This window comes from Belonocnema kinseyi, chromosome 4 (assembly GCF_010883055.1).
Source record: "Belonocnema kinseyi isolate 2016_QV_RU_SX_M_011 chromosome 4, B_treatae_v1, whole genome shotgun sequence".
Taxonomy (NCBI): domain Eukaryota; kingdom Metazoa; phylum Arthropoda; class Insecta; order Hymenoptera; family Cynipidae; genus Belonocnema; species Belonocnema kinseyi.
Genome location: NC_046660.1, coordinates 68,405,680 through 68,417,503, shown reverse-complemented (window position 1 = coordinate 68,417,503; position 11,824 = coordinate 68,405,680). Strand labels below are relative to the sequence as shown.

At 26.2% G+C, this 11,824-nt stretch overlaps 1 protein-coding gene across 2 annotated transcripts in view; it reads left to right on the top strand.

The window, feature by feature from the left end:
* The first annotated feature begins 5,770 nt into the window (after positions 1-5,770).
* The window catches only part of LOC117171406 (probable maleylacetoacetate isomerase 2), a 10,791-nt gene continuing 4,737 nt past the window's right edge, over positions 5,771-11,824 (top strand). For both annotated transcript variants that reach the window (XM_033358687.1, XM_033358686.1), the window contains exons 1-3: positions 5,771-5,961; positions 9,834-9,885; positions 10,569-10,717. In XM_033358687.1, coding sequence (XP_033214578.1) covers positions 5,953-5,961; positions 9,834-9,885; positions 10,569-10,717 — 210 coding nt within the window. In that variant the 5' untranslated portion in view covers positions 5,771-5,952. The remainder of the gene's footprint in view (positions 5,962-9,833; positions 9,886-10,568; positions 10,718-11,824) is intronic.

The window sequence follows — 11,824 nt, the reverse complement described above, 5'->3', positions numbered from 1 at the left end:
TCTCCATTGGTCTTAGCATGGAGAATGATACTTCGGCAGACCCCCACCCTCCCCTAAACGTATCACGTATTGTGTGAATGACCCCGAAATTAAAGATCTAAGGCAAGCCTTAAATTTTGTTTAATTAATTTTAAAATTATTGTAATAAATAAACTGACCTTTAAAATTGATTTAAAAGACTCGAAAAATCATTTTATTATTATTATTATTATTATTATTAAATAATGTTTTGAATACGGCGACAAAAATTTTAAAATCGATATTTCTTTACACTATGTTTTTATAAATGAATTGATTTAAATCACATTGTCAAATCTGCCCCTTTTAAAAAAATTATGAAGTTTCAAATGAAAGCAAATCAGTTATTGTCTTTTTTTATCAAAAATTACTTCTTGTTTCGCAAGCAAAATTATTAATAATATTCCTTTAACTTCTTTACCCAATAAGGTTTCCCTCTTGAATAAATATTCCTAGTAGTAGACGACTGCAATGCATTAAAATAATAATTGTCGATGAGACGACGATAATGTTTGATATAAGACGTTTTCAACTGTCATATCTACGCCTTAATTCTTTCTTCAATCAAAAAATATACTTTTTAATTAACAATAAAGATAATTTTGTGTAACTGTTAACAAAGAACTTTTGTTTACCATAAATTATTATTTATACTGAAATGAAATTCTTTTCTTTACTATAACAAATGTTAAAAGTGCTTTAAAAATTAGGTAAAAGTTTACCAATTATTAATAATATTTCTTTTTTTCTTTTTAGACTGTTGTAAACAAAGTATTGATTTTAAAATATGTTAAAATATTTATGAAAATGTGGACAGATTCCAATCTTAGTAATTTTTCGTCAATAATATATTAGGGATGAAGTTGGCTGAAAGGAAAGGTACTTGGATTATTTTCCGCTACGACAGGCAAGCACTGTACCATATAAGGGTTCGAATTTCGACGCATTTATTTATCGTATTGAGCACTTTTTTAACATTATACAAATTTCTTAATCGCTGGAGTGAAACAGAAAAAAATTATTTTTTTTTCCATCCAGGATGGGGTTCAAATGTTTGAGTTTCAAAGTTTCGACCAGTAAAATATTAATTTTTAATCAAAATGATAAACCTTCAACCAAACAAAATAAATGAAGTTTTAATCAAACTGGTAAAGCTGAAGCGCAAGAGATGAATTTCATAATATAAAAGACATATTTTTAACATAATAAATGCATTTTCAACGCAAAAATATAACTTTTGAACTAAAAATAGAAGAACTAAATTTTCATTTAAGAAAGGAATACATTTTCTATCAAAAAAAGCGATTTTTAAATAAAATAGTTAAGGTTTCAACCAAATAATTTAATTTTTAACCAAAAATAAATTAATTACATTGTCAGTAAAGGAATTTACAATAAAATAGATAAATAGTAAAAAACCAACTAAAGGCATGAATTTTCTATTTAAAAAATGAATTCTTAACAGAAAGTGTAATAGCTGTTCATTTCATCAAAACGTGTTTTATTTTTGAATCATAAACAGTAGCATTAAACCAGAATATAAGAATTTTTACCAAATTAGTTGAAACCGCATCTAAAACAGGCTAATTCTTAAATCTCAAAGAAGAATTCACAGCATCATTGTGGAATTTTTAGCCAAGATAGATTTTTTACTTAATGAAGAAGAAAGAATTTTATCCAGATAAATAAATTTTATACAAAGATTCACTCGATTAATTTTAATTTTCGTCTAAAAAATGTTTTCGAAATTTTCCAAGTCGCAAATCTCTCACGCATTTCAATTGATTATAGAGTATTATTCATACTGAAATTATATTCTTTTCCATAATATAAAAAAATTAAAAATGGTTTTAAAAGTCGATGAAAGCCTACTCATTATTAACAATTTTTTTTTAAGTTTTTACAGAAAAACGATTGACTTTAAAATACGTTAAAATTTGTATTACAATTTGAAAATATTACAATATGAGAATTTTCAGTCAGTTCGGTGAGGAACAAATTTTTTAATGAATAAAAATGATTTTAAAAATCAGTATTCACAACCATAATTATAATTCAAAAACTATATAGAATTATAAAAATTCATATACGTTGTAAGCGATCATAAAATTTTAATAAATTATTTTAAATCATGATTTTTTAATATTTAAAACTGCTTTTTTCAAGTAAGTAGAAGTCTAAGGCTTACAACATTTTATATGAATAAAAATTTGTTACCAATAAGAAAAATATCATATACGGACGACTGAAAAATCCCGAAAAAATACATTTCCGAAAATGTAAAATTTCCAAATTCAATAATTTAAGAAAAAAATTGCCGAGATTATAAAATGTCTGAAACATAAAAATCCGGAACAATCAAACTTTGGTTTTAGTGTTTAAATTTTTCAAAATTATTTTTTGAAATCGAAATAATAATTGTATAAAAATTGTATGAAAAAATAAATGAGAAAAGCAGATGTGCCTGTCAAAATACCATGCACATTTTCAAACAAAATGTTGACCGAGAAATACAATTTTTTTTAATTATTACCATTTTTTATTTATATAATAATTTTTTTAAACTCTAAACATAAAAAATGTTTTGTTTAATAAAATTTTTTGGTTATTGTATTTTGAATAAACAAATAGTATTTATTTTAGCTTCTTAATATGCTAACAATAATTTCAGAATTATTCGTTATTTTGAACTTGATAGTGGATGCGCAAAAGTAAGATCTATTTTTTTGGTCTGTAATAAATAAAATAAGAAATAAAAAAAAGATATTAAATAGTTCTCTAGTTTCTGCTTTATTCACTAAAATTTTTTGTTTATTCAAGAAGTATTTTCACATTACAACGGACAAAAATAACTAAAATTTCATTAGCATAAGACTATATAATAAGGCTGGTAATAATATTAATTAGCAATGTTATACGATCAATTCACCATCGATAGGATGAGACTTTTCTCAAAATAAAAATTCTTTGATTTTAAGAAAATGTATTCAAATCAAAGAAACATATTCATTAGATTTTAATTAAAGAAAAGTCTCTTTGATTAAAAGACATTTCTTTTGATACAAAGAAATGGTGTTTTTGTTTAAATAGTCATTTTTCTTTGATTTGAAACGATGTTCTTCATTTTACGGTTTTGTTTTGTTAAATGAAAAAAATTGCGTTATTGAAACAGTTTTTTTTAATTTAAGATAAATGTTTTCTGAGGATTTGTAACAACTTACACTTATTTCTATCACAGCTTGTATAAATAGATATCAATGCTGGTGTCCCTCAATCTATAATTGAACTTAGTTTTAGTAATTGTAGAGTGTACATAGTTAACTTAAAAACTTTATACTCATAGGCCTCAAATGAAAAGTCAATCTGCTTTTGAAAATTTAATTTTTGAAAGGATTAAAAAATAAAAAATTTTATGAACTTAGAACAAGTATTATTACAACAATTTCTTTCATGTTAATTTTTGCCCACTTCCGTTTCATACTAATCAAACAAAAATCGTTTAATTTTAATAAATGATAGCTTTTTTTTTAAGGAAACCAGTTTATACAACTCGACTGTTTCCAATTTTGTAAATAAATTTTTTTATAGATGAGAACGTTAAGACAAATTTGGTCAGTTAAAACTATTAAGTTTAAACCGAGAGAAAAGGAATTTCAAACAAAGTAGTGACATTTTCAACCAAAGTGATAAACTCTACGATGAAAAATTAATTCTCAATAAAAATAGTGATAGTTGATATTTCCATCAAAAAAAATTTTATTTTTTGCTAAAAAAAAATTAATTTTAAACAAAGTAAAATAAATTTGTAACGAAGAATTTAAATTTTTTACAAGAAAGATTTATTCCCAACCAAGAAGATTAAATTCTTTAAGATGTTCTAGTATTGACCAGGGTTGATAATAGTAGATGATATAATGAAGTGTAGCTTGGTGTTGATCACTGGTCCATTTATTTATTAAAAATGAACTGTGAGGTCTCACAGTAGAATGGAAACAACAACGTTTCGATCGTACATCGACGATTTTTTTCAGGTTTTTTGAAGATTACATTTTTTTAAAGATTAATATTCGATTACAAAATATAAATTTCGGACTAAAAATGTAAGAATGAAATTTTCAGTTAAAACAATCAATTTTCAACCAACAATTATTAGACATTTTAAACAAAATTGTTAAATTTTCAAAGTAATTGTTAAATCTTCATTCAAAAATCGAATTATCAAGAAAAAGTGTATAAGGTGATTTTTTCAACCAAAAAGTATTTTAACTGTCCATTAAAACATGGTTTTATTTTTAACTAAAGAAAACAAATATTTCACAAAACATACACATTTTTTGCAAAAGAAATTAATTTTGGAGTAAAATGATAAATGAAAATTTTAGAAATTTAAATAAGATTAAAATCCAAATTAAAAATCCCATTTAACGTCCAATAATCAAACTGATGCAAACTCCTGTTAATCAATTTTCTTCCATTAAAGACTAATTTTAAACAAAGAAAAATTTTTCAGCAAGTAGAGAAAAAAATCTGATCTGAAAATATGTATTTTATACCAGAATTTCCAAATGAAAAAAATTTTTTTTATTTGATTATTTTTAGTAAGTTTTCCAATTTTGCGGAAAAAATTGTTTTTTCTATTATAAGGCATTACTAATAATATCATTATAAGTTTTAAAATCAAACAAAGCAAAGGAAATTTTAATCTACCATAGACAACGAAAGAAAGGGGACGACTGAAAAATCCCGAAAAATACAGTTCCAGAACATGAAAATATCCGAATAATAAAAATACCGGGTAATAAAATTTCCTAATAAGAAAATTCCCGCATAATAGAAATTCGGAATAATAAGATTCCCGAATAATAAAAGTCCCGAATTTAATAATTCCCGAATAATAAAATCCCGAATTGGAAAATTTCCGAATCATAAAATTACCGAATTATAAAAATTCCTATTATTAACATTTTCGAAAGGTAACATTCCCAAACAGTTTATGATGCTACGAAATTTGAAAATTTCCGAAGAAAATGCTGAATTCTTATTCCTAAATTCAGGCAATTAAAAATGGTTGTTAACAGATATTATTTATTTATTGAAAAAACATTAATCAAATAGTTTTATAGAAAAATTTATTTCAAATCTTTCAAGTTTATAAAATTATTTTCGAAATTTATATTACAAAGTGTCTCATCCAAAAATATTTTTTTGCAATTATTCATATTCTTAATTCAAACAATAATTTAAGAAACTTTAAACATTAAAAATTATTATCTGTCGGGTATTCTATTATAGGAAAATTTTTCAATTCGGGAATATTATTATCAGTAAATTTTATTGTTCGGGAATTATTCTATTCGGAAATTTATTTAAATCAACTATCAACAAGGGATAAAATAGTAATTGTCAATGTTCAGATGTCGCTGCAATACAGTGAGTATTGAAGGAAGGTAAATATGATAGCCGCACCCTACGTTACCGATTGAATGTAAATTAAAATCTCCAAATAAGCAGATATTAATCAAATTAATACTTTTAGTTTTCTTTAATGATGATTATTGTATAAACAAGATTGAATTTAAGATTACATTTATTTTAAAAAATCATTATATATATCTCCTCATGGTGCATAAAATTTCTCTATAATCCAATGTCGGTAAATCAAATATTTACATTTGATCAATATCTTCAAACATGTTACTGACTGATTATAAAAAAAACTTTTTAGTTCGTTCTAAGTTTAACAATAATACGTATGCAATGGTAGAAAGCGAAGGTCACGAATATATACTGTCATTGTGACCTACGTGGTAAAAGTGCCAGAAATTTCATAATCGAGGGTGTTTTATTTATGAAAATTTATAAAAATTATTGCTAAAATTAGTTTATTCAAAACCAGACCATATTTATTACCATTTTAAGGCAATATTTGCTATCATGACCAAGGTAAGAATCATCTGACTCGGACGCATACACAGTGTAGCCAACTTAAATCTTTGAAATGTTCATAACTTCATGCGTTTTTTTAAATACATACAATTAATTTCGAAATTAATATTATCCTATATAGAAAAAATGCGTGTAACTAAATATTTGAAAATCTCACATGAAATTACTTGCAGTAGCTGTTTTCAGTCTGTTCTTTTGACATTTCTGGAATTTCTAAATTGAAATTTCCGAATCAAACATTTTTATTCTAAAAATTGATTTCCAAAAGAGAAAATTCAGATTGTGAATTATTGATTAATTGTCTACAGTAACCAAAAAAATTTGGCTATTTTTACGAAAAAAATCTGGTTGTTTTGTACCTAAATTTCAGTACCCGTAGTCACGGATAAAATAATCATAAACCTGAAAAGGTTTCAATCAATTTAAAACAAAATGTCGATTTGTAAAATTTTGAAACATGAGATTTAGAGTTTTTTAAAAGAATTTTGAAGTTCTTAAGAGAATAAAACTAGTTATTAGATTTCTAGGAAAATTAAAAATGATTTTTTATTTCATAAAATTAATTTCAGAAGAATATTTAAGAAGATTTAAAAATATTCCAAAAGATTTGAAAAAATTATAAGAGATTTGCAAAATTGTAAAAAAGGTATGTGAAAGATTTCTTGGCAATTTCTATTTCTTGGGGGAATTAAAAAAAATTAGGATCAATTTGAATTATTTTAAAAGATAATTAGATTTCCGTAGATTTTAAAATAAAAGTTTGCATCTTTTTAAGGACTTTAAATCGTAAATGGCTTGACGATAAATAACTTTTTTGAGAAGAGCCCAGGGAAAATTTATATTGATTTTTTATTTCGTGAAAAATAATTTTCAGGTAAATTCTAAAAATATTTTTCAACATTTTAAATATGTTCCTGAATATTGGAAAAGAATGTAAAAAATTTTAAAGCAAATTTTTACAATTTTAAAACTTTACACAATTTTAAAAATACTTGAATAATTTTAGGATATGTTTGGAAGTTATGAAAATCTAAAAAAATGTTTGGAAGTATCTGCACGTACCAAAAAAAATCTGCCTATTTTTACCGAAAAAATCCAGCTACTTATCTTGAAATTTTTTTCAAAAGAAAGGTTTAGATTGGATAAAAAAAATATATTAAGATTTCTGGCAAAACATTCAATGAATTTTCAATCTACCGAATTTTGTTCCGAAGAATATTTCAGAAGTATTTAACCCTCATGATGGCAAGCTAAAATCCTGACGTTAAAAGGCAAGCCGGGCCTCTCAGACCCGTTGAAATTCAAACTTCTATTTCAAGTAAATGTATAGAAAAACCTAAGAAGTTTGATTATTTTTATTCATAATTATATTTTATGATCACATTACATTTAAATTTATAATGCAGCTTTGCAAAGTTTCTACACTTGATCGTGTTAACCAAATATTTGTTGCACGCATTTTTATGGCATGCCAAACGAAAATTTACCAAGATACGTTCGACTTGTTGCTCGCTTTTTTCAGTAAAATCGCGATGAAACACAAAACCTGTGACTGAAAAGAATCTTTTTAATTCAAAAACATTGCCTGAGGCCACTGATTCGTCTCACATTGAACCATATATGAATAGTATATTTGGCCAAGAGTGGCAACGCCTCCTTTTGTTGCGTTATAAAAAAGATTTATAACCTGTACTTTTGTTCCTTCTAAATACCAAAATTGCAACTATTACAACAACTATGACAACATAATCACTACAATATGAAAATATCACGCTTTGTAAATGCGAGCGCACATTTGATAAAGTTCACACGAGAAATTATGTTTGCACCTGCAAGCAGTAGATGTATTTTCGAAACGAACAAGCAAATATAGAGAAATCCTTTAAAATTAAAAAAAAGTATCTGCAAAACTGAAATCTATGCCCTCAAACTGTTTTTTCATGCAAATGTGAGTGATATGCATACTCTTTTCCTCGCGGTACTCAAAGTTGATGTTGCAATGAACAGCGGGCCTGCGAGGCCCGGCTTGCCTTTTTGTGTGAGTAATAAAAATATACACGTTTCTGTGGAGCACTCCACAAATGAAATTTTCAGAAAACCTGATTTATTAAATGTATTTAGACTTCGCCAAAAGAAATTTCCATGCACAAGCCCATACTTCATACCCAACTCTTTGTAACTCGAAAATTGTTACCCGCCTGCCTTTTTGAAGGTTAAAACATTCCAAAACATTTCCAAACTTAAATAAAAGGAATCTAAAATCTTTTTCGGCGATTTTGGTAACTTTTATATTAAAATATATTTAGAAGTTTTAAAATAATAAAAAATTTGAAAATATAAAAAAATTTCAAACAAAATCTAGAGTTTTGAAGATTTCGAAATAAAATTTTGAAGTTTTTAAAAAGATTTTGACATACTAAAATATAATTGTAATTTTTGCTTATGATTCTTAGGAATATTTAAATTTCTGTGCAAAATAATATATGAATATATAAAAATTTTATGAATAATTAAAGACAGTTTAATATATGTATTTAGGAATTTTAGAAGTTTCGAAGAGAAGAAAAATTTCTTTTCACTTTAAAAGATTTCCAAAAATGTTAATGCATACATTTTTTAAACATAAAAAAGTACGAAATATTTTTTGAACTGACTCAAATTATCCCAAAATTGTTGTAAAATCCTCAAAAAGAAGAAAAAAATTGTCTATAAATTTTCTTGGTATTTTTTCTAGAAACTTCTTGAGAACCCTAGGAATATTATACTTATGTAACCTCCAAGCAAATGAGCAAAGAAACGTAAAAAATAAATAGTTATTCGAAAGTTTTACTTTTTATTAAAAATTACTTATCCCTTCAACTTATAATTTATCAAAAACTTTTCTTTTCTTGACTGAAAAAACTTTTTTGATTTTATATTCGCCTTTTTGATTTGAAGAATTATCTCTTTTGGTAGATATTTCATATTTTCCTATTAAAATTGCACCTGCTTTGTTCAACATTGAAAATTTGGTTTGTGAATTACTGAATTAATATGTTAAACATTTAACTTCTAGAATAAATTTAACTCTCTTTTATTTTAAAATATAATCTTCTTCAGTTTTAATTTAACAGTTATATTTTTCGTTGAGATGCTATCTTTTTTGGTTGAAAATTCAACTACTTTGTTAAAAAGCCACTTGTTAGTTTGAAAATTGATCATTTTAATTCATAATTAATCTCTTTCGCTGAACAATGTAACTTTCTTGTTGAAAATCCAATTTTTAGTGAATTTAACTTTTGATTTAAAAATGAAATCTTTTTAGATTGAAATATTAACTATTACATTTTTTATTCAAAAATAATCTTCATTAGTTGAACACTATTGTCTTATGTTTAAAATAATTTTGATTTAATTTCATAATTGTGGCTAAAAATAAAGGCAAATTTACCTTTTTTAGTTGGGAATTTAATTATTTGGTTGAGAATTTGTTTTTTTCTGATTATTTTAACTTTTTTGAATAAAAAATATAAAAAACTTCGAATTATAATATGAACTATTACATTGTTCGTTGAGAATTTATATGTTTTCTTAAATGAAACTATTGGTTTGAAGATTAGCTTGATTGTTGAAATTTTTATTTAACGTCTGAAATTAAAAAAAAAAATCTTTTTTAATTTTCTCAAGGATTTAAAGAAAATTATATTAATAGAAACGTTAAAACAAACCACCAAGGAACTTGAAAAATAAATAGTTATTCGAAATTTTGATTTTCTATTAAAAATTATTTTGCCCCTAGAATCGGGAAAACATACGAGCGCGCGATTTCTAATGTCATCAAATTTCATCGAGTATAATTGCTAATCATTATACATTTTTATACTTCATAGGCAATACTTTACTCTTATTGGCGGAGTTCCTGCTCTTGGAGAGTGCGAATAGGTAAATTATAATTATATTTAATTTATGATTTCTTTTCCAATTAATTAATTTCAGTTTAGCTACTTTCACCTTAAGGAGAAAAAATTGTGAATTATTTTTAATATTTTTGCTAGATTCTATGATATGTCAATTTTCATACAAATATTTCAAAAAACATAAACAAATATTAATTATTTCAAAAGTTAGTAATAGTTAATTAAAACATTGATATTTTAATTTTCCCATATATCTTTTTAGGAATTTGCTAAAAGGCTATCGATTTATCAATTAAAATTAGGTGCCCCGATGGTAAACTTGTTTACTGTGCATGTTTTACAGAAAACACATTGAATTAAATTAATTGCATTTGGGAGGTTGATTCGTGAATTCGAAATTTTGGTATAATTCGTTGCACGAAGTTTACGCTTAATTAGTAATTGCAATCATTAACTAATACACAAATTTCGCTCCCTAGAATTGCGAAACAACAAACCTTGTTATATTTTATACAAGATCTCGTATACAAAATTAACATTTTATTTACTGAAATTAATTGACAGAAACTGGATGTTACAAGTTTTAGGTATAAATTGAGTTATATTTTTGATAAACAAGTAAAGTTTTAAAATTTTAGATAGTATTGTTATGCACCACTTAACATAAATATTGCAATAAAATATTGTTTTCTTGCAAAAAAAAAACAGGATTACATTTAAAAGAAATCCCATATGAAATGAGAACAGTAGACATCCTTAAACCCGATGGAGAACAACACACTTCTGAATTCCGCAAAATAAATCCCATGTCAAAAGTACCTGCACTCCACATCGACAATCGGACTCTAATCGAATCTGTAAGTATTTTCAAAATCTTCTTATTTGTCAGATAATTTAGCGCATATAGGGGAAAGTTGTCCTAAGTCGGCACTGTGAGTTTAGCCGACACCCTCGCCTTTCTCAGAGATGGCGCGCGTGTCGGCTTACCCGTTTTGTCACATGATAGGTTGTTGAGATTGAAGTAGGTTACGGCGACATTGGTCACTTTAGTTTTCGGTTGACAGCGTGAGCAAACGCAATTTCATTTTCTTAAATTCTTGTAAAGCAGCTACAGATGTGTAAATATTTCGAAAAATTCAATAGATTAAGTGTAAACATTTGTAATGTTCCTTTTTTTATTCTTTTGCTGTTATTTTTTGTTGTTGTATTTAGACTGCTTATTGCTTGTCTTCTAGTATGTATCTTATTATTTTCTGTGTTTTCTCATTGATTTTTTGCTGATTCTATATGGGTGCCGCATTAAAGGCTCGGAACTAGGTGGTACCGACTGAGGACCACCTACTATGAACGGCATAGAATCTTATACAAAGGATCGCGGCACCTGACTAAAGAAAATTAAAGTGCCATTAAACCTTATTTACCTTCTGTTTTCGAAAAATACTCCTACTGGGCCGACTTAGGACTAATTTCCCGTTTGTTTTCTATCACTCCATTCCTTTTCTAAACCATGTCTGATCGGTGGCTCTATCTTTTTTTCTCTAACTTCTTTCCTTAATAACTCCGACAAAACAATTACATATACTTCAAACAATGTTGGCACCAGCGTCAGATCCCTATAAAGTTGAACCTTCTCCTCTTTACCTTTCTTCACTATGGGTACTACTTCTCCTTCTTTTTTTTAAGTCTGGACACTCCTCTCCTCTTCATACTCTATTACACATTATCCATGCCTATTCCTTTAGTTCGATCCCTTTATGTTTCCAGACCCTATTTGGAATCTTAATTCCTTTCCATCTCTCATTATTTCTCGCACCTTCACTATTTCTTCTCTTCTTATGTCCTTTTCATCATCTTTTTCTGTACCATATCTTCATCCTTTCCTAGTTCTCCTGTCTAAGCCTACTAGAAAATTAATCAAATACTTGTTTCCATCCCACCATCTCAATATCCTGCCCCCCTCTCGC